General features: G+C 33.4%; 1 protein-coding gene across 1 annotated transcript; it reads right to left on the bottom strand.

Annotated features, from left to right (window-relative positions):
* Positions 1 to 893: 893 nt before the first annotated feature.
* On the bottom strand, positions 894 to 23,174 carry LOC111469682. The gene is made up of 32 exons (XM_023115051.1): positions 22,937 to 23,174; positions 22,689 to 22,862; positions 22,155 to 22,250; positions 20,200 to 20,269; positions 19,910 to 20,040; positions 18,616 to 18,756; positions 18,315 to 18,472; positions 16,134 to 16,302; positions 15,947 to 16,045; positions 15,639 to 15,716; positions 14,660 to 14,719; positions 14,387 to 14,544; positions 13,002 to 13,203; positions 11,688 to 11,804; positions 11,301 to 11,386; positions 11,104 to 11,208; positions 10,938 to 11,009; positions 10,209 to 10,297; positions 9,785 to 9,933; positions 9,125 to 9,268; positions 8,936 to 9,043; positions 8,566 to 8,676; positions 7,264 to 7,368; positions 7,054 to 7,164; positions 6,186 to 6,364; positions 5,551 to 6,025; positions 5,224 to 5,331; positions 5,045 to 5,103; positions 4,517 to 4,901; positions 1,591 to 3,129; positions 1,295 to 1,499; positions 894 to 1,216 (listed from the first exon to the last, which is right to left on the bottom strand). The coding sequence occupies exons 1-32, from the start codon at positions 23,045 to 23,047 to the stop codon at positions 1,119 to 1,121; spliced, it is 5,892 nt and encodes a 1,963-aa protein (XP_022970819.1). The 5' UTR covers positions 23,048 to 23,174; the 3' UTR covers positions 894 to 1,118.
* Positions 23,175 to 23,884: the final 710 nt, after the last annotated feature.

Genomic DNA, 23,884 nt, shown 5'->3' with positions numbered 1-23,884 from the left:
TAGTGATAAAATCACCCCATTTATTTAATAAATAAAATTGCATTGTCGATTATGACTTGTGTAATTTTCTTCTTTTATTATTATTATTATTATTATTATTATTATTATTATTATTATTATTATTATTATTTTGTTTGAAAGTGAGGGATATATCATGATTTAAATCATGAACGATAATTATATGCAAATAATGCTAAAACCTATTTAAAAAAAAATGGAAATAACATAATTATTAAGTGTCACCTCTAAGTTAATATGATTTGTCGTTCATTTATTATGTGAATTTTTTTTTATAAATTGAAGTCAATTTTTAAAAACTAAATACTTATTAAATGGCCTTTTCTTTTATATATATATATTTCTCTTTTTTTATTTATTTATTTTCTATCTATTTAAAAGAGAGAGATTGAAGACCAAGCACTCGTATAAAAGTGAGTAAATATATATATATATATATATATATATATATATATTTGTTGAATTTTTGGAAAACCAAAAGTTCAAGTTTTATGCAAATTTACATTATGCGGTCAAGATAACCAAATCAATTTGAAAATAGAGGTACAACCTAACTCTATCTTATCATACTTTTAACATTATTTTGAAAATTTTAGAATATTTAACCATGTGTAACAAATGCTGCGTTTTATGTTTGAGTTTTATAAAGTTTAGCTACTAATATAACATGTACCATGAATAAATAATTTAAAAAAAAATAATTAAGAAAAAACAATCTGATAATCCAATCTAACCCAACTTAAAAGTAAAAAGTTGAGTTTGGTCCGAGACCAGGATTGTGAACTTTATTCGAGCTCCTCAACCATCAATCCAACCAACCTGAAATTCTCGATTATAAAAGATTTTCCCAAAACCTCCCCTTCAAACATGGATCATGGATCATGATTATTTTCTTAAACAATTTCTCGCATAGTTCATCTTTGCAATTGGAAAGCCCTATCAATCCCATACAAGCTCGCAGCATGCATTATATGGCTCTTGCATTTTCATAATATTTACTAGAACTACAATCCTAGCTAAATAACTCGACGCCTGTGGGAAAATCCGCACCATATATATATATATATACAAAGCTAACATTCACCTGTAAGGCCCTGACCTCAAAAATTCTCACTTGGCACCAATCCAGGATAGACAAACGACAGTATCTGCTTCAAGGATTTCATTGATTGCTTCAAGAATGCATGCCTCTTCACACCTACAATTAATAGGGTCCAGAGAAGGGTTTGTAAACAGTATTTGGATCATACTTGCATGAAGTAATGATAGATCTTACCTTTCAGTAATAACTTGATTTCCTTTGAGAAGCCCTCCACTCGGCCTAATACAGGTCTTATGCCACAAATCTGCACAACACAGTGTTCCAAGTAAAGGGTCATCTCCATAATTTGCAGCAGCAAACAGCAGACATTCTGGGCATCGATATCAATATGTTTTGATTCGGTATCACAGAGCTCGCAAATGATAGCCATTGCTTGATCCTGTATAACAAACATGGACAGACAGTTCTTTAGTTTTCCAAGTGGCTAACGAAGTAATACTAATAGGCTTTGCAGCAATAACAAGAAATACCTGCAACCCGTGTAAGATTTCGGGCATTGGAAGTTCTGGAAAATGTGTGAGGTCAACATAACCCACATCCTCGGCCTTTCGAGCAGCTCCCTCGGCTTGTATACATAAAAACTTCAAAAGAAGGAATGTAATTGTATAGATATGTACGGCCAGAGTATCAGAGAAGTAAGTTTGACAAACTGGATCTTCACTTTCAGTGGTTTGACCCCTGACTATCAAAGATGTTGAGGGACCAGAAAACTCGGGTTTTGATCCACAAGCAAGAGGAGAAAGAGCAAACCATCCACTTTTGCAGCGTATAAACGATGGTTTCTTGCAATCTTCAAACTCCTCTTTGAGGTTTGGAGGACATATGAAAGGAGCAACCCTAACAGGAGATTCTCCATGGCGTTGAGACACTCGACTAACAAAGGCCAACATATGAATGCATTTCTCACGCAGCTGCGAATCAATTTCTTTGGTCGCCTTGGCCCACGAGTTCCTATGTCTTGCTAGCACACACATCAGCATGAGAGTTTGCTCTGTATCTCTAAGAGCACTAAGAGAAGTTTTGGTTCTTCCAGAACGTGACCTTTTCTTGTCATGTTCATCAGGGGAGAAGTCTGGTGCATTCAGATGGTAGGAGATCATATACATTTTCTCCGAGAAAAAGTAGTTCATCACATTATCAAGAACATCTAGATAAGAACCATCTCCTAAAGATTGCACTACAGCAGTGATAACAGCTAATCCAAGTTTCCAAATCAATTGGTGGTAATTTTGAGGTCTATCACCAGAGATTAAGTTATTTCTGTCATAGTTGAATCGGGAGCACGTACTGTCATCAAAACATTGAGTAAATAACAACTTCAGATATGACAAGAGACCAGATGTTATAAGCATATTAGCACCTCCCCGAACACGAGCAAGGGTCAAGAAAAACTTCATTAATATAGGAACAGAAGAAAAACTGTTTTCATCTTGAAGCTTCACGAAAATATGTTGCAGCTGGAGATGCTTCTGTACGACAGGAAGCCATGTCTCGGACGACAAAAACTTTCTTAGTATCAAGTCAAGAGTAGTCAAAGCCAGGGTGCAGTGCTCAGCATTTGTGGTGAAGCTACATAATATAGGTAGCAGACCCAACATAACATTAGAAAATTCAGCGAAGTCTTTGACAAACGAAGGGTCACTTTCTCCATTAGAACATGAATTAAGATCATGATATTCCACAGAAGAAAGAAGCAACCTCAGTAAGAGATTAATTGTCTTATTAGCTCTAGCAGCTGGCTGGATGGAACTTAACTGTTTAAGACCAGAGCCCGAGGTCTTTACAATAAGTGCACATACAGACAGAGGCACAGTCTTATCTGCAGATCTGATGAGGAGAATTAGCAATTCCAATTGAGCTGTAAGAAAACCAAGGACACAATCGGAGATACCCAAACCGAATGTTAACGATTCAATAGTCGCATGGAGATAATGACATACGTCTGCAATGCAATGTGTAGCAAGTCGATCAATGTTCTTTTTTCTAATTGTAGCCCCTTTCTTCGAAGTCTGCAAGAACGTAAATGTAGCATACAAATTAGCGAATCATCAAAGTAAACATTGTTTAGACTTCTTTGAATTAAGAAGAAGAATACAAAAAAAAAAAAAAAAAAAAAAAAAAAAAAAAAAAAAAAAAAAAAAAAAAAAAAAAAAAAAAAAAAAAAAAAAAAAAAAAAAAAAAAAAAAAAAAAAAAAAAAAAAAAAAACAAGTGTTATAAATTTGGGTCAAAGTTAGGCAATCTTAGAGATTTTTTAGTTTAGGCTTTTATCTTCTTTTTTTTTACTTTATATATTCTTTTGGTCAAGGAGGAAGATGGGTAGCTATGGAGGCTACGCCAATTAATCATCTTCCCAAAATAGAATGACTTGATACCATGTTATAAGTGTAAATTATTTCAGCTAACTAACATCCTTATATGCTAACCATAAATCTAAATAAATCCTTAGATACTAGGTAACAATAAAACCAAATAAATACCTAGATACTAGGTAACAATACAAATAAACTAAGGAGATCAACTTAAGGCTAAGAATTACACAAATATTTCTTAAATCAAGGTCATTCCTTCATCAGGTCGTATTAAACTAGCAAACTCTTCTATGGACTCTCAAAAGAAAATTGGACCCCACATGAAAGCACACCCCAAAATGAGGCATACTAACATCTATCTTTCTCATACACGTCCAAATATTGGATTTATTGTTAGTATGGTTAGTCAGTTTATGCATAGTTTCAATGAAGAACCTATAGAATTTGTATATCAAATCCTCAAATATCTAAACATAACTTCGGGAAATAACTGTTTTTCTTCTTTTTTTTTAAAGAAACTGACAAGAGAAACATCGAGGTATATTCTAATGTAGATTGGACATTTGACAACACAGGTCGAAGATCGGCCTGAAGTTATTGTTCCTTTGTATGAGGTAATTTTGTTACATGGAGGATCAAAAAGAACTCCATGGTCAATGGCAGTGCAAAAGTTAAATTTAGAGCACTTGCTTGTTGTGAAGGCATTTATATCGAGAGAGTTGATTCATAAAGAACCTAGTTCATCATGGTAGGACAAAACATGTTGAAATCGACAGAAAAAGACAATAATGAGTACTTCAACTCAACTATGGGCTTACCGAACAACAATTGGTGGATATTCTTACCAAGCCTTTGCCAAGATCTAACCTTGAAGATTAGAATAGCAAGTTAGGATTGTATAAACATACAACCAACCTTGAGAGGAGTGTTGTAAATTATGATCAAAGTTATGGTGATCTTGAATTATTTATTTTAAGAGTTGTTCTCGTTTTCACTTTGTATTCGTTTAGGTATGACTTACGATTTTCATAAGGATAGAATATCATTGAGAACAAAAAACAATCTGTTAGAACGCTCAAAACTTACGTCATCGAGAATCAAAGTCAAGATGGCTATCAATGCCTTCAACGCAGTAAGCTTTGATCTGGTGACCAGCATCATTGAGTTTACATCCTCCATGCTACTAAGCATTCTTGCTGCAATTGCCTTAGATTCTTTCCATTCTGAATAATCCCATAGATCTAATCCCAAATCTGTCTGCATATGCACGAGGTCAAACAAGTACGCATCTTTGGCAGTCACAAAAATGTCATCTTCATAGTTATGTTGGTAAGAACGGAAAATTTCGGACTCGATAAGAAACAGGGAAAGCTCTCTAAAAGGTCCAGAGCCAATTTTACGGCCTTCAAGCTCTCCCTGTAGATGATAATAAAGATCGCTCAATATCAAACTGTTCAATTCATCACCTCCACTGCAAAAGACAGTAAATAAATTATAAATAGAAGGAATGAAAATGAAAGAAGGAAATAAAATAAACAACATAAAACCGGAATACACAAATATTGAAATGGACAATGATTTAGACGTCTACTTCAAAAAAAAAAAGTAGTCTACCTGTAACCACGTTGCAAATATTGTGCTGACAATTCTGCAAAGGCAGGCAAACTGATAAGCTGCAAAAGAAATCACTGCCATTAGAAAATGATATGAAATTAAACTGCAATAAAAAATTAATTATCAAATGAAGCACTTGGAAGGCCTTGATTTGAGGAATGACAATGAAAGAATTCAACCTTTTTCAACATTTCATGGATTTTCCCAAGCAATGAAACTGACATGCTTCCCCCATCACCAGTTGCTGATTTTGAGATCACATGCACAAGGAATAGACTGGAAGCAACCTGTTATTAAGTACAAGACTTACTAAGCTCAATAGACAAATACAGCAAACAGCTCAGAAAAATATATCAACTTGTCAAGGTAGCTCTAGAGTACAGAAGTAAAAAAAAAAAAAAAAATCAGAAATCAAAACTTAGGAATACAGAAGGATAGGGATTACAGTGTTTTTTTAAAAAAGCTGAGAGATGAAAGAAAGAAAAAATAAACTGAATGAAAACCACCTTCACACGGTAATATGTTTCATTATCGAATTGACAGGAAGCAAGCAGCCTGGTCAGCTTGCCTAAAAGGGAGCCATCACAGGCAGTTGATAACATATTCTTAACATCAGAGAGACTTGCCGATGATTTTGGATTTTCATTTCTCGCAACAACCGTAGCTTTGTCCTTTGATCCAGCCTGTTGTTTCGCAATTGACTCACCATGTAGCAACTTTTTTTGCAGAAATATGTCATACGACATTATTTCTATCGTGGACGAGAGAGAGAGATATTTGTAAGCAGAGTTTAGAGCCTGCATCTCAGTAATATTTTTTGGGGCACAAGTTTCTCCAGAAAGAAAGTGTGAAACACTGTCTGTCAATTGTTCCAAAACCTTGTCTGAGGTTTTCATCCTATCCAAAATCATTATAAATGGACCAGCTGTCTGCCAAAGTGCCTTCATAAAGTTGAGTATATTCAGCTGTATCCGGAGGTTGCTGTAGATAAAAAATAGCAAACATATCTAATGTTAAGACAAGAGATGAAATAACACATGCAATCTAGCGCCGTTGAAAAGAAAATAGAACCTCAATAAAATTGTACAAATAAATGGATTAATCAGTCAATAATCGGGAAGGATTCTTTTAGGCAATGAACCTTTTGGCATGATTGTTGGCCTCCTTTAGATATTGTACAAGCGCATCAATCAAACTTGATTTCTCCAAGCCTGATGAAGCCGGCAAAGATTCTTTACTTTGATGATTCACACCACCACTGGAATTTAGCTCAACATTCAAATTCTCCTTGCTAGCTAATAAAGCAACAAGAAAAGAAGGCTGCAGAGAGGAAGTATGAAGAAAACAAATACCAAGTCAGAATAATGACATTTATTTCTAAAATTCTAATATTACCCTCGACCTTTTTAAAATTGCAACATTACCTTTGACCTTTCGTAAACGTTTCAAAACTACTCTCAAGTCAGTGTGCCGATAACCTAAAACAACTTAGTGGTGATGGGATACTTGTTTGGATTAAGTCCAAAAGAACGACATTTAGACACAATGACTTTTTCTCAAAAATTTTAACTGTTTTCTATTACCATGGTAAATTTGAAACATTTATGAAGAGTCCAGAATAATATTAAAACTTTTGAACTAATAGGAGTATTTGAACCAAATGACAAAGTTCAGCGGTATATATAAATAATAGGAGTATTCTAAATTATACTCATTCAATCATGGAAATTTACAGGGAAAAATAGAAAAAACCTTGCAGTCCTCGACATTTTATACAATTTTTTATCCAAAAGAAATCAAGAGGAGACATACAAGACCAAACACAGCTTCGTAGTTCCACTCGAGCACTCTTGTACAAAAGTTTAAAAATAGATTGTAACTAGAAAAATAAGGTGAATTATTGATCACCCGGTACTCATAACACACATAAGGATGCAAACATTTGCCCAAGATTATATTCATGTACGTCCTTTTCAATAACCACAAAATAAGTAGATTTGAGAACCAACCTGATAAAGTGCTGCTGAAGTCAACATGTTAATTATGGCAACAAAGAGGTCTTCGTCCCACACAGATTTCTTAAGAATTATGCACCCAATTGAATGCCTCAAATCAGTTATCTAAAATCATGAGAATAAATAAACATCACAAACGAAAATAATTAGTCCAATGAAAAAGAAATCATCAATGTGGAAATATCTCAAGAAAGAGTATTACACCTGCTCATCGTCGAGACTAAAGCATGCACTAGACAAATGTGGTTGCAAATCGTCTGTGATTAACAATAACATAGATAGTACCCTTGCCGCACCGACTTGTACTCTCTGCATAAATGTCACAACCCATGAATCTTTGGTACAGAATATAAAAATCATAAAAATAAATGAAAGAGAAATAAATAAATAAAAAATCAGTCATATCCATACATTATTTCATTAATGAAAGCAAAAGCTGCAAATAGGGGGATAAATGGAAAATGTAGACTATAAGCAGATTAATGGACTATTTTTGTAGAAAACTAAACAGAATTGCAAAGCACAAGAGGTTATGAAATAGTACAAAGAAATGCATATTTAAGGTATTTGGTATAATCTTTGGTGAAATTATACCAAATATCTTTAAACTTTGAGAAAGATTTCAACTATGCCCCTAAACTTTTGAAAGTTTAATTTTAAATTTATTATAACTCATCAGCTTGATTGGTGAATAGGAGATCTTAAGTTCAAACTCCTTTAGGTTGATTGGTGAATATGAGATCCTAAGTTTATACTCCTATCAAGTCACTTCTTCCCTAATTAAGATTGAATTCCACTGGTTGGCCTCCAACAAATTTTCAAGCCCACAAGAGAGGGAGAGTGTTTTGGTATAATTAAATTTACAATAACCCATCAACTTAATTTTTTTTTGTTGATTGGTGATTAAACAGACATAAATTGAAGTAACTGATGCAAGTTTAAATTAAATTAGACTGCTGTTTTTCTTTTCCAGAGAATTACATGTCCCTTTTATAGAGAAAGACCGACTAAATTTAAATTGATAGATAATCTAAATTTCCTAGATACTAGGTAATCTAAATAAATTCTTAAATAAGATAAATCTAAATAATAATCCCTAGATACTACAAATCTAATTCATAGCTAAATCAATAATACTTCGAATACTTCATTTGTGGAAGTCACTAAACAGTTCACCTACATCCTTAACAACATCCTCCCAGATTTTCTAGCGGCATTAGGACACCAGGCTTTAAAGAAGTGAGGAGCTCACCTAACATTATTTTATTTGTTTAACTTTTGCTAAAAGAAGTTTAATCTTTTAACGTTCTTTTTTATCATATCATCCATTAAAGAAATTTTCGTACATAAAAACATTATTAATATACTTCTGAAGAGAAAACAAAGGAAAGAAAAATTACAGAGCAGTTCACTCATTTCAAGATATTTTATGAATTATTGGAACGACAGTTATTTATCGGAAAATACTTTTTCGAACAGAATTTCAAAAAGTAAATATATTCATACCACATTTCGAAAATATGATAACAAAGAAATGGCGGCTGCTGCTATAGGCATTGGTTTAGTTTTCAAAGACGTCAACGCTTGATGAAAGACGGTAGGTGCTGCGGATAAATCCTGAAATGGACATATTAAAGTCATACAGCTAATCTCACCAATTTCTAATTCATCAAGCACAATAAATTCATGATATTAATTTATCTATCTAGATATTAAAAATATAATGAAAAGCAATAATAGAATCCTAAATATATTCGATTAAAAATGCATAAAGACTACAAAGAAGATGGAACCATTATATCAATCCGAAGCTTGTATAATGTAACTAAGATTCAATCGCATTTAAAAACAAAAAAGTGATACAATCATGAAATACCTTTGAAAATGAAGAGAGCATGATGAAAAGAATTTCCAGCACAGAACAGATGCTATGTTCTAACCCCTCAATCTCCCTTGGATCAGAAAGACGGCTAACATATAGTTTCTGATAAATATAATCCCCCATGTCAGCAATAAAAAAACAAATAAGATTAAAATATGCACAAACTACTTTCGTTAGACAGACCTCAAGAGCTTGTCTAGTCGTACAAACCACTCGAAAAAGAGTGTTATGAATGGAAGAATCAGAAAGCAGCATATTCTGGACAACTGGGCCCAGTTTTCCGGTACCTGAGCTTAAAAGAATGCATCTCCTCATCACTTCAAGCACCTGCAACAGAATGGATAATGACACAGAAATTGAACAAATATTTGAGCCAAACATTTACCAAGATACTCCTCTTTGTTTTTACATGAAACGTAAACTATTCAAATTTAAAAAGTTCCAATCAGGCAACTTCCTAAAATAAACTTAATAAAACGAAAAATAAAAAAAAAAGAAAGACCCTCCCAACTACAAGCTAACGTAGATCCTTGACATTAAAAGATAAGGCTAGTTTCCTGATAAAAGAATAAAAGTGTCCTAAATTTTAAATCAGTGCAATCTTAGAGAAAAATAGTTTTGGAAAGATCATGTCAGGCACAAAAGATACTTATAGCAATCGATTTAAAATATATTATTCAATTTGAAAGACGATTACAAAAAAGTATGTCCAAACTTAAAAATTTTCTAGAACAATTAATAAAATTGGTTCGCATAACTGAAGGTAGAATTGTAAGAGACTTTTACAGAGTAACAAAACAACACCTTAGGCCAAGAAAATATGAATTACAAAAGGGAACATACCTTCAAAGTTACAATCCAACGAGTATGCTTGACTTTGTACTTCCAGTACTCATGATTTACTAGAATATACTGGAGGCAGAAAGCAATAAGAGCTAGGATAGCATCATTTTCTAATCCAGTCTCCACAAGCTGCATGGTAAAGTCCAATACTGAAAAGTTCAACAGTTCACCAAAATGAGACCATGCTAGTATGCATCATGCACTGAAGTAAGGACATCAACAACAACAGGTTGCCAAGTACAAGAACTAGTTTGAGTTTCACTATCTCACTTGAAATTTCACAGAGGAACCCACGAAAAAGAATCCTAGAAAGATTAATAAAATACTACAGCACCCAGTTTTATAAAAAGTCAAGAAAGTGAGGAGGCCAAAACAAAATAAACCATATCAACCACAAACTATTAAAAGCTGTAGCAAAACATACATGATATAGACAGTGGGGAGTCAATATCATTATACTCAGAGTCAATAAGCAACATCTTTGCGAGCTTTCCCAATTGAAGCCATGATTCACTGAAAAAATATAAAGAACGAAAGAAATAAATTATCATTTGTGAACTCAATAAAGTCAGTGAAGTTAATTAATGATGCATACGAGTAGATATACATGTATAGAAACCACGCATTTGTTTAAGAATAAAGAAAGAAGAAAAGAATCTTCCTCATAAAAAGGATCCATAGACTACGGATGGGACATCAAACCTTAAAATACCAAAATTTCAACCCATACAAAAGTAATGGCGGTCTTGGATGTCCCAGGAACAATATTGCTCATAACCTAGTAGTTGGTTTCAATTTTTCATATAATGTTTTGAAAATTTTAATTTGACCCTCAGTCTTTTATTCTGTTCAAAATTTTTAATGGAGCTTGCTAACAAAGGATTTCCATGAAACAATTTAAAATGTTTAGGGTAAAATTATTTGAAGTTTGTGAGGCAAAATTGAAACCAACTGTTTCATAATTTTACCTATAGTAATCGACTAAGGAAATTTTGTGCTGCTGTTGGAATCCAATTATTAGGATTTACAGAACTAACCATATGAATTAATGCAGTATTAAGTTGATGAAAACGTGCAAGTTAGCAACAAAATAATAAATATTTTCAAGAAAAAATAAACAAAATAAAAGATGAAGATGAAGGAATGCTCCAACCTCAGTGCATCACGACCAGAAACATTGAAAATATTTGCCTTGAGTGCCACTGGAGTGACTGTAGCAGGAAAACTAGGACCAAGATGAAAAAAATATAAATAAATAAAAGGAATTCATAAAAAGAACATTGCGAAGTGGAAAAGAATTTTAAGAATTATAAGATTACCATTTCAACATCTTTGACAAAATATTCAGGCCCATGGACATTGCTGCAGCATTACTTGGATTAGGAGATAAATTTCTGACCAAGACGCAAATAACCTCAACCACCCTGGTGAAAAATACTAATTTATATGGATGAATGAAAAATAAGCATTCCAAGTAATGGAACTTTTAAATCGAATGAAAGGGATTTTAAATCACCACATATTCTTTTCCATCGGACGAGCTGTGTCTGCTACTTGAGGATTGAAAAACTGTGTAGCACCCATTAAAGCAGAACAGACAGCCTATACAAAAAAAATTTCCAATGATAAGTAAGAAAAGAAAAGTCATAATTGTGACAGTAAGAATGCTTTATAAACCAAAGTAAGGCCAAAATGATGGGTGACTTGCTTCTCTCATGTTAAAATTCTTTTCCCGACATGCCCTTATGATCCTTGATCTACAAATCCAAAATGTAGCACAGGTGCCAACAGTTCATAGAGAAGTTTTAAAATAATGAAACTTTAAAACCACATGGATAGTAATAGAGAGTTCAAAAGGCAGACTAAAATAACAAAACAACATAAAAGGAGAAGCACAAAATACCGTGTTAAAGGAAACCATCCGACTGAACAAGTCAAGTATAACAACTTGTTCACTGTTGTTCAAATACATTCCTTGGGCCAAACGCATGAGCAATATGAGTATCCCTGATAGTTTATACTGCAAAACAACGATATTACAAAAAAAAAAGGTCAACATAAAATTGATAAAAGAATTTGACTAATTTAAACGGAAAAATTTCAATATTAATGCTTGAATAGATATACTCAAGATAAATAAATCATCTTATCCTAAACTTCTATTACGTTATATTAAATGGTTAAAGTCAAAAAACCAAATCGTAATGAACCACTAACAGAAAAATAGGACACCGATACAACACACCACTTGATGCATCATCTTTTTTTTAACTAAAATACAAACATGGTAAAGGCACACTAACTAAACTACATTTTTAATTATAATAAATTATATACTAACCTTCAAAAATTTCACATTAAAAAAATTAATGTGAAAAGAAGTGATGAAATGCTTCAAGTTGAGAAATTAATTACAGACTATTAACAATTCAATTCCTCTTTTTAATGAGAAATGAAACTTTTGAAGAAACAAAAAGAGATTAATTCTCTACCGATTCAATTTCTCATAACAAAGTATTTAGAAAAGGTAAAGACCAAATAAATATCCATATCTATGTGAAAAAAAGTCTATAAATTATGTGATTGCTCTTGTTTTGATTTTCATACCAACTGGAGAGCATCATAAAAGTCCTAGATTCTACTTGTACTTTTCAACCTCTTAATCTCTGTTGAAAAAAAAAACAAATAAACATTTTTCTAAATGGGTTAATATCCGGTGAGTAAATTAAAATTAACCATGTTCCTAGACTAATATGCTATCAAAAACTATAAATAAATAAATAAAATACTTTAACACTATCTCAAGTGTACAAAAATTGTTCAAAATAATGCTCACAAGGGCCCAAAATGTATTTAATATGTTTAATAAGTTTAGACACGTGTCTTGTGTGTTAAATTGTCAAAGTTATATCGTACATAGATATTCCAAACTAAAGAGTCCAGCTTTCACCAATTCTATCCGCATTCAAAGCATATAATCAATGGTACATGCACAATGAAGAACTAAATACGGATGGAATTGTGGGTAGTGACAATGAAAATAAAGCAAATACCATAGTTACTGTGTGGACAAGGTATTGTGTAGCAATGCAAAAGACGTAAAATTACATGTCCAAAAAAAATGTTGAAAATGATGTCTTGCAAGCAATAAAGACCATAAACACCAAAGAAGATAAACTGGTACAAGTAGATGAATAATATTAATTCATTTGTTTACCTCCCAACGTACAAGAACAGTATTTCCACCAACCACTTTCAAAACTTGTCCACGTGTCTTACAGGGGATCAACAGTCCCTCCATTCCAGGTACAAGTAATGGCTCTTGGGTCTCAACAAACTCAGGAATGTGATCCACCGAGGTACTGCTATTAATCTCAAACAAGGATGATATTCCCACAGATTTATCTAGGAAGTTAAACCTATTGATATTAATCAATATATCAGATGGAAGAAAAGAAGTGAGTAAGAACAAATAGAAAAAATAAATAAATAAAGGTGAGGTGACAAAATGTGGGAATATAGGTAAAGATAACACTAGCAAATAGAAATAAATTATACACTCGGAGAGGAAATGAAAGGGGTGTCCTAGCTTGCAAAAAAAAAAAAAAATTACCCCAAAACAAAAAAAAAAATGAAGGCCAAAGCCAAAGCCAAAGCATTAAAAGAAAGAGCTGAACTTGTCAAGGATAACACACACAGGATAAGTACAAAAGCCTATGGACTTGACCACAAACACCTGAACCTAACCGTACTTCAAACCTCCCGTAAGACGACCACCCCTCTACAACTCCTGTTTCTCTTGATTTCAAATGTCGCACAAGGTACCAACAATATAAGAAAAAGAGGTATCTGCTTCTACTGAAAGAACCACATAAAATGATCACATAATTTTACACCCCTAACGGTGAGCTGGACCTAAATGCACACAAATTCACGATATGTTGGACAATTAGTTATTTGATGCACTGTACTAACTGGTTTGCAATAGTTTTCTTTTTTTTTTTTTTTTTTTTTTTTTTTTTTTTCTCCTTTCACTTTTTCATTTTTTTCATACTAAACAAGACTTTTCATTAAGAGGTGAAAAAAGATGAATGCACAAAGAAACAAACTCCAACAAGAGAGTGAAAAGAAGCAACCAAAAAGAACTAAAAAAACAGATCAAACCAAGCTAAGAACCACGGTACAAAACTGAAAGCCATAAAAGAAACTGTGAATGATATAAAAAAAGTATCCAAATTAGGTATATATCTTGAAGGGAGGATCCAACAAGAGGCTTCAAGAGAGACTTAGGACAGCCTGTTTCAGAACTTACAAACCAATGAAGTTACTTGATAAGAAAACTTAAAGGAAATTTCTCAATAAAAAATGTTCTAATCACGGAGATCCAACTAAAAAAAATATGTATTTTCTTCGTACAAAAAGAATTAAGAATTTCTTATTCAACATAAGCTTCCTGACTTCAATTTTTTCAAGTCAGCTGAAAATTTAGTAATTCAACATGATATTCCACCCAAGGATTAAGAATTTCAGATTTCAAAGGTAAGAGCGCTTTGCTTGCAATTTCAAGGCCAACAAAAACTAGAGAGTAGAGACACTGCTTACACGCATTCTGCTGGCCAAGCTCCTTCACAGAGAGATGACAAAAAACGAACAAATTCTACGACCCTAAAAGGAAATTCACCTTCTAGGTCACAAAGGAAACACCGAATAGGACCATCAGTGAAACTCTCTTTGTCCCAGAACTGAATGCAAAGTGACTCCTGCAATTTCATGCGCAACAAAATACGGACAGAAAATTATCAGCAAATGATGTAGCAGGAACAAGAAGCAACAAGTACAGAATGATCACAATTGATGATCATTATACATCCAAACCTCCCCACGGTATATATTGCAAAGAATATCCAAAATTGACCGGAAGGTAGCATCCTCCACCTGCAAGACAGATAAAGTTGAATAAGAGAAGGGTATTAATGAATCCTAGCATCTAAGAGATTGGACTCTACGACTACTCAACAGAAGTCATAACTGCATGTACAAAAGATTGGAGGATGGTTCACCTAATAATTAAACTAATTACTAACAAACAAACTAACGAAGCCAATTAACAACTTGGCCCAAGTAAAACCAAACAACTAATGAGGTCAAACAAGGAGTACAAGGTTTAACTCTAATTTGAAGACTTGGGAATCTTCTATTTCTTTGCCTTTCCGAAGTTTCTCAGTTTGTTGCAACTATTCTTTAGTTGTGAAGATTTGGGATCTTTTCCTGGTTGCTGATTAGGACTTCAAATGTCTTGGGACTTCGAAAGATCTGGTTTGAGGTGGTTGGTCTTCATTCGTCCTCTTAGTGTTGCTGCTTCTCTCTATGAAGATATTGGTTCTTTTTTGCTTCAAGTTTTTCTAGTCTTTTTGGAGTGTATTTGAAGATGAAAGTAATAGTTTTTCTTGGAGAAGTACATGACGCAAAGCTTTAGAAAATCTGTAAAATTAGGCATTTGCTATCTGTAAAGCACGGGTAGCTTTTGAAGTTATAGAAGAGGGTTCCTTCTCAAACATGTTAAGCTTAGAATTTTGGATTTTCGTTTTGAGTACAAGTTTTTTATGTCCTTTGTATTTTTATACGTTAGTACATCAATGAAAAATTCTGTTTTTTATTTTCATTTTAAAAAATTAAATTTTAATTTTACTTATAAAAATTAGAAAATAATTTCAAAAAAAACCCTCTAATCCAACAGCACCAAGCATCAACTATTCTTTTTTTTTTTTTTTTTTATAAGAGACAATTTCATTTATGAGTGAAATTTACAAAAGGGATGTATAATCCATGACAAGCATCAAATTGAAATGAGTACCTGAAGATTAATTTCATACGATGCAATAAACGCAGAAATAAAGGTTCTCAAGACACTTCGATAGCCAACAATGAGTCCCTACAAAAAAAAAAAAAAAAAAAAAAAAAAAAAAAAAAAAAAAAAAAAAAAAAAAAAAAAAAAATACTAAATACAATGTATTAAGGTACGCAGAGATTAACAAACCTTACAAAAAAATGTAGAAACTAAAATGAGTCAAAATCATGCAAAAAGCACAAACGGGATATCAGAGCTGTCAAATTCGTTTATTGATTGGATAAGAACAAGAAAACCAAGTAAAGGAAGCATACTTCCGATTCCTTCAGTAAATCACTGTGAAGTATATCAAGAAAATAATTGAATGCTGCCGAATCAAAAGCTTGACGAACATAGCCAACATGATCAATCTCCTGGTCACGAACAAAAAGTTAAAATTGAAATAATATGTAGTATTCATAAATTCTCGAACAAACAAGCACTTTTGGCAGACCCACATACCAGCAGCCCATTGTGTTCCTCTTTTCCGGGAAGTGATGATATTAGACACAAGAAAACTGCCCATGTTAGTAACAGAGGGCCTGCTTCTTTTATTTCGAAAGCATTCAAACTAGAGACTATTGCATCCATCTCTTGAAAATCAGACGACGTAAAAACTGAAGCACCCTGCCTGTGGAATGGAAAAGTACTTCATGAAAATGAGAGAATAGAAGGAGAGACATGACCTATTAGGATAAAATGCTAAAAACCAAATTAATAAGTAATCGACCCAAGTAGTTACCCCTAATCCTATTCTTATGGGGAACATTTTCATCAAAAAAATGAAATAAACAAGGCAAAGCCATCTAAAGTCGATTAGAAAATTAAGGCCATAGTTACACAAGTCCTTCAGAAGGGAACTAAACGAGGAAGAGATGGAAACACTGATCTCTCAGATGGTCCCAACGAAATACTCCTGTCCTCAAAAATATTTCCAATTCTCCCAAAGACAAACTATCATAAAAAGGCTTTCCCATTTCTAACCATCATGGAAAGACTATAATTACAAAAGAAATCTTTGTGATTTGAACTCCAACAAGAGACTAAATGTTGTATGCTATTAACAAAAGAAGCCTCAGTAATCAATTTCTCTCTCACCACACGTCCTACATAATACCCCTAATAGCATCAAGCCACAAAGTCTTAGCTCTTCCTTTCTTTTTCTTATTTATTATTATTTTTTTTTTTTTTTAGGAATGCCCACCAAAAATAACACTTAAGAACTCCTGGAAAGAGGAAACGGGCAAAAAAAAACATATTTAACAAATTCCTTCAAAACTTGGAGGCAAAGGGGCACCCATAGAAAAATATGATTTGCTATTCATAGAGGGCTATCCGTTAAGATTCCGATATTAAGAAAACGTATTGTGATATAAAGAGAAATCACATTGGTAATAGTTTTTCAAGTGGGTTATCATTCTCTCACAATCCACAATGGATAGATTCTCCATACTTCCTCTAATATCTAAACTCTCTTACTCCCACTATTTAAAATCAATTCAACCTAAAAAATAATAAGTAATTATAATAATGTCACTATTAACATTTCTAGCATAACCCATTAATACTCTACTAGGATCTTGTTTGAATTTGAACCTCCCAGATAGAGGGAAAGACAATGGAAACAATGGAGAGAGAAAGGAAAGAAGAAACTTAAAAAAAGAATGGCAAGAGAAACCCCTAGAAGGACTGGAGGACCAAATCCTAACATCCCTTCTCCCTGGGATCACATGTTGGTCTCAAAGAAGAGGGGAAAAAAAAAAGGCTTGTCATGTCCAAAGTCTTTCTATCAAACCAAAAAAGTTGGGAACCTAAGAAGATCGAAGAAGAAAGATCTGGGGAAAGTTCAAGAAAATGTTCATCACTTTTAAAACTTCAAAAGCCCATTCGACATAAGCTTAAAATTTTTTAGACTTTACTTAAACTTAATAAATATTTTATCTGTATTTTACATATTATGGATTTCATATGTTATTTATCCGATGTTAAAAATAATTGGATATTCATCAACGGGGAGAAATTTGCTAATGCCAATAGATGAAACCTCCTTAAACAAAAAGCTCCCCAATCTCTAAAAGACAACAGCAAGATTTACAAACACAATCCCAACCAATTAATAGCCGACTAATTTCTAGCAACTACCTAGAACTAAAGGTATTAAGTATTTAAAAACATGTCTCAAGAAGTATACTACTAGCAAGCTTTAAATTCATACATCCACGTGTATAAAAATAGTATATGATCTCTACTGGCATTGTGACTCCTACTTAGGAAAATTAACATAAATCATAAGTTACAGATAAATGGATGAGGACAGAAAATAGGAAAATAAATTAAAAAAAAATAGTAAAAATGAATAAAAGGACCCCAATTTGAATAAACAACACTTGAATAATGATCAAAGAAGTTTGAAAGTGAGCACTAATGAGAAGCCATTAGCCTAGATAGATCAAAACATTCAAACCAAACCATACTCTTTTCTTTAAGAATTCTTTGATTCCGCTTGAACCATTGAATGAGGACTACCAAAGGAAACTTTCAATCAGCTCTACAATTTCACAAATCAACACACTTCTACACTTTTCACATTTCAACAGTGATTGAATCCTAAAATATATAAACGTTACTAAACAAGATGAAAACCTGAAAGTTGTTTGATCATGAACCATCTGGAGAAGACTTTCTAGGTCCAACGTTTCCATAAGGATAAATAATAGTCGAACTTTAACTTGACAAGAAGAATGTATCGCTGCACTTGATATTGAAAGCATTTCAATGTTATAAGATCCAGATATGATTCCCTGGACCACTTGCATCGTTAGCATATATAGGATAGTAGAATACTTATAGAAGTATAACAAAGGAAGAGATACACTGGCCTGGACACACGTTATCCAAAAGAGAGAGAGAGAGAGAGAGACAGCAATAGAAAAAACAAATGTACCTTATAAAGCAGGCACAATGCCCTCCATCGCTCACCATTACATCTAACAAATGACTCATAGTATGCAATAAACAGAATGTCCAAAATTAGATTATCTTCTGTCAAAGTCTCTTCAGCCCAAAATGTGAAAAGGTCAATGTCCTACATAGCATTCCAACGGTTAATATCCAGTTAAAATCATCAACAAATGTGGTGATGGGTGGGTGTATTTTAGGGACAGAAGTAAACATCCAAGTGACATTCAAAGCAACAATTCCAGAAGAAACAAGAAATAGGTTATACGCTCTGATTTCAAGGTAATTGTCTTCTTCTTTTAGCATTTTGAGACTGTCCAGGCAACAATCACCTCAACTAATCACACGTGATAATAGAGAAGGCATGGTCATGGACAAAGATGTGAGCTCTTTCTAAGTTTAATGTTACCAAGAATCTACCTCTAAGGATGTTTGTAATTATCCTCTCGATCCTATTTTGGAGCCCTTTCTAATCCTGCTAGAACTTTAGTTGTTGCTCGGGCTTCTTTTTCTGGGATGTAGTTTTTGTAAGCCCCTTTTATATTCATTCCGTTTTCAATGAAAGATCAATTTCTATCAAAGTTAAGAAAGAAAATTCAAATCTCTTTAAGACAAAAAAAAAAAAAAAAAAAAAAAAAAAAAAAAAAAAAAAAAAAAAAAAAAAAAAAAAAAAAAAAAAAAAATCTACAATCTGAAGAGACAACCTCTAGTTTTACACATTTGGTTACTAGTGGAAGCTCAATCTATTTAATATACCATGTTAGTTTTTTTTATGAGCAACTACAAGGGAACAAAATGACAGCCCAAAAAGAGGGTCTCCACAACTACTGGTAGAGATACTCCGATCCAAAAGAATAAAACATAGCCAGTACATAGCAGGAAAAATTATTAAATCCAAAAAACTAGCAAACGTAGAGAAAGAATCCCTCAAAAGATTTTTATTCCTCTCGTTTCTAATAAATCAAAAAAAAAAAAAAAACTTTGTTGAAAGCAAGCCACAAAGTCTTCTTCACTCCATGGAATGAATGTCCCACAAAAATGGATGCAAGAAAATCATATGCATTGTCGGGTAAACTCTAGGACTAACTAAAAGCAACAAGTATCATGGCCTAGTATCTAGAATCAAAAGAGGAAAGACAAAAAAGGTGTCCAGGAGATTCGAATTAGAAGAACACATAATACAACATGATTGAGAAAGGTAACAATAAGGCATATGCTTTTACAACAGTAATGCAACAGTAAAGAAGAAAAGGAGAAAGCATCATCCATTCTAACCATACCATCTGCTCAGGGTGAGCGGAGGACATAAGGCTCTCCAAAACAAGTATAAGTTTGCTTTCCAATCCATCAGTAACCAGACTTAGTGCCTTGTCACAAATATCACCTTTTTTGGAACCATTTCCAACATATACTACATTGAGAACATCAATAAAATCAATTAGGCATTAAACAAACATTAATATCTATTGGAAATAAGCAGTCCTAAATTAGAAAAGTTCATATATACAGAAAGAGAGGAAAAAGAAGAAAACAAATCAGAAACGGGAATCACTCGTCAAAATGAACTTACAAGCATGCAAGAGTATGCGCCTTGTACATTTCAGCAAGCACTGCCGTTCAATGTAATATTCAAGTAGAACCTTCATAATAAAACCAAATAAGACAGACAATAACTTAGAAAGTATTACAAAACATGTAGAACATATTCATTTGAGTTCTTAAATATGACGTAAAATGCTAGTAGATTAATTTTAAAATTTCTATATTTAGGATTCTCCTGCAGTTTTCATAGCTATTTGAACCAAAATCAGATTATTAGATACTGCTTGCAATGGGGAAACATAAAGAGAAATTGAAACACAATTGAAGAACCCAAATTCACTACAAGATCTTACAGTCATTATGGACTCGATTTGCCAAGTCCTAATTAAAGAAGATAAAATTCTCGAACTCCACCAACAGAAATTTGTTTGAGTTACCACCGGTAAGGATGAGGTTTTGGTTGGTGAGTTGCATTTGGTGACTTTGGAGGAGGCTCTTATGGCCACTAGGTCAATGCCCACCCCTCGTGGTTGTCTAGCCATGCTTTTCTTGAGAGTGATTTCACTATCTTGGAAAACACTAGCTTAACTAAACTAGAAAACTTAATAAACTTAACCATGAAATTTGACAAAAAGTCAAATGAACAATACTGTTTGAGTTTTAATCTAAGTGTTGCTTGACAACACAGCTCAAATGATTGCCACTACTTTGGTCCTACAACCTACATAAAATTTCAAGCATTCATAAGTTTTTTAGATGATTTACAAGATCAAAATATCACATGCCCCAACCTTTCAAGCAGCCCCACCAACTTGAAAACAAAAATAGATAAATAAAAGAACCCTTTCCTCTCCTCTTCATGGTGGCAGTTGACAATTTTTTCACATATTTGAGCATCAAGGCCAACTTAGGCACAGCTTTACTAATCTCACAAGACATACTTAACACTACTACATTTAGTTGCAAAGAAAACACATAGAATATTAATTTCGAGGTAGATTTTTACATGGTTTGAACTTATTCCCTCTGAACCTTTTACTTTTTCCATTGGTCCCTATGACCACTTCCAACCTGGTGATTGATATTTTGGCGAACTGCAATTTAAGGATTTAGAGGGAAATAGTATAAAGGTTTCTTGGTGGGAAGGAAACAAGCATCTACAAAACTTCAGTTTATAAATGATAGTATGGAAGGGGTCTTTCAATAGCATCAACAAATTCTCCATGTATTTTAGTTGGGCTTAAGGTTGATAGACAGAAAAGCATCTTTAAGCGAGTTGCAAGGTTGCTTCCTTCCCAATGATCATTCTTGTTCATAGTGCTTCCTCTGTGTCATAATCCTATAACTTTTAGGTGGTCATGAAAGTTAAGAAAAAGTTGTCCTCTTAGAAGGCTATTTGAAGTGTTTTTCCTCCTTTGCCTAATGAAATATGACATTTTGGTAGTCAGGGTAGGAGTCATCTTCACATGCAATGATGCACATCTTTCTACATGCAGTAAATAAGGCATTTTGGAGAATATATATATATATCATCAGTGAAGTTCCGGGCCAACTTGCACACAGCTCAGCTCATTTTAGAGGACAACTAAGTGCCCACTACATTTTTGGTTGCCAAGAAAAATGCAAGGATTATAAATCTTAGGTAGTTGGATGTCGTAGTTTAAATTCATAACCCTATGTTTAAATTATTCTCAATCACCATTAGAACAACCTATGATGGTTCATTTCGTGTGATATACAACAAACTACAAGAGCTCTGGTAATTCAACCTCATAAAACATTAATCAATAAATGTTTGAGCATACAACTTCATGCATATATCCCCGTCTGAATGAATCCTCCCTCCTGCTACTCGTTATCATCATAGACTTGACTTAATATATGATTAAATATTGAATCTCCACTATTGAAAAAATATGTAACACCTAGCTCGAAAGGTGTCTATTAAAGGTCATATGAGAATTAATGAAACAAGCTACTAACCAAGTGAAGAAGTTCCTGAAATGTGGAATTGCTAGCTAAATTTTCGTGTTCCGTGGTTCGTTCAGCCAGAATGTATGATTGCACCTCATCCAAACACTGAAACCGACAGATACAAGGATATCATCAATAAATAAAACGATAATATATTATTTTATCGAGGGGAAAAAAAAAGTAACATGTCCAGTAAATATAATATGAGAATTCTCATGTTCTCTATTCTTTCAAGTCTTTCATTCTCTTGTTTAAGTTGGGATGATATTCCCTCTGGTTTTCTTTCTTTCCCTTTACTTTGTTCATTCTCACTCATCATATAAATTTGTATCCTTCGAACAATTTTGTTCATTGCCATTAATCAACAATAAGTTCGTATTTTGTTAAAATAAAATGGTAAGAAGAACAGAATTCTCATGTTTTCGTGCATACAACAAGACTAACGAAAGAAGTGAATTATTAGCTAAGTGACATTTGAAATGCAGTGGAAAACATTCAAAATCCGAATACAACAACTGCAGCATACAAAGCAAACAGGCATACCAAATAGGAGCTGAGCTTGAGGGCCTTGTCTTTAAGCTCAGATTGTATAGATAATATATGTGATCCTATTTTAATTTCCTGAGAATCTAAAGCCGCCCTCGATTTCTCATTCGGTTTCTTGAAGAGTGAAACAGTATCCAAGAACCAAGCACGGTTGTCGTCCAACTTTTTCACCTGAAAAGGACACTGCCACGGTTAATGTCCACTCAATCACTCCCGCCTGAAATATAAAGGGGAGGAATTGTCACCAGTTTTGGAGGAAGTTCTGCAGAAGAGAGGGGGACATTTTCGAGCTCAGTAAGAAGTAGACAGAAAGGATCCCACCAGAGAGAAGAGTCGACGGAAGTGGAGGCGGCCATGGGAGTGAGAGCTCGGAAGCTGAACCCTAGCTAGCAAGAATGAACACAGAAATGCCCGTTTGATTCCACTCTTTTTCGCGCCTCTGCGTTTCAGAGGCCCCAGCAATTGGCGGAGCGCGCCTCAGGCAGGGAGGATGTAAATATTAATGCCTCGTTTGGTTATTTTATGTTTTTAATTCGATGATGAAAAGGTTGAAGGGTAATATTGTAATTTCCACAAAATTAAGTATAAATAATTTTAAAATAAATTCAAATGTATTTTTAAAAAAAATTTAAATGTGATTATCTTTTTTTTATGGGACGAATTTACATTAAAAAAAAATTAGTTTTCAAGTTTATAAATATTATTTTCAGGTACGTTTATTAATTAGGCTAGAAAACGTTGAATTATTAATTATTTTCACGTATGTTTTTTAATTAAGCTAAAAATTTAAATATGAACCGTACTAGGAAATGTTGAATTGAATCCCTAACTGTAGCTTTTATTTGGGCCATTTTCATGACAATGCTTTCGAAAGTTGTAACTTTGTTCAACACTCAGGAATGGACTCTACCATGATGACTAAGTTAGGACATTAATTTAATACCACTCGTTTGAGACGGTAATCCTCGAGATACCTATGTATGACTATGCTTTCGCGAATTGTAACTTTGTTCAACACTCGAGGAATGAACTCTATCATCATGGTTAAGTTAGGGTATGAATTTAATACCACTCGTTCAAGACAGTGATCCTCGAGATACCTATGTATTGATATGATATTGTCCATGTTATGCGTTCATACCAAAAGAAATACTCTTTCTTATTTATATACTCACGATATTCCCCTTATTTAT

This window comes from Cucurbita maxima, unplaced genomic scaffold (genome assembly GCF_002738345.1).
Source record: "Cucurbita maxima cultivar Rimu unplaced genomic scaffold, Cmax_1.0 Cma_Scf00041, whole genome shotgun sequence".
NCBI classification, from domain to species: Eukaryota; Viridiplantae; Streptophyta; class Magnoliopsida; order Cucurbitales; family Cucurbitaceae; genus Cucurbita; species Cucurbita maxima.
Note: the sequence above shows the minus strand (reverse complement) of the source record. Positions and strands in the feature narration are given on the sequence as shown.

Coding starts and splice junctions, on each gene's coding strand:
- LOC111469682 (XM_023115051.1), bottom strand. CDS start 23,047: ATGGCCGCCTCCACTTCCGTCGACTCTTCTCTCTGGTGGGATCCTTTC. Junction 22,251..22,688: donor TCAAGCTCAGCTCCTATTTG/GTATGCCTGTTT, acceptor TGTCGGTTTCAG/TGTTTGGATGAGGTGCAATC. Junction 11,387..11,687: donor GGATGGTTTCCTTTAACACG/GTATTTTGTGCT, acceptor TTTTTTGTATAG/GCTGTCTGTTCTGCTTTAAT.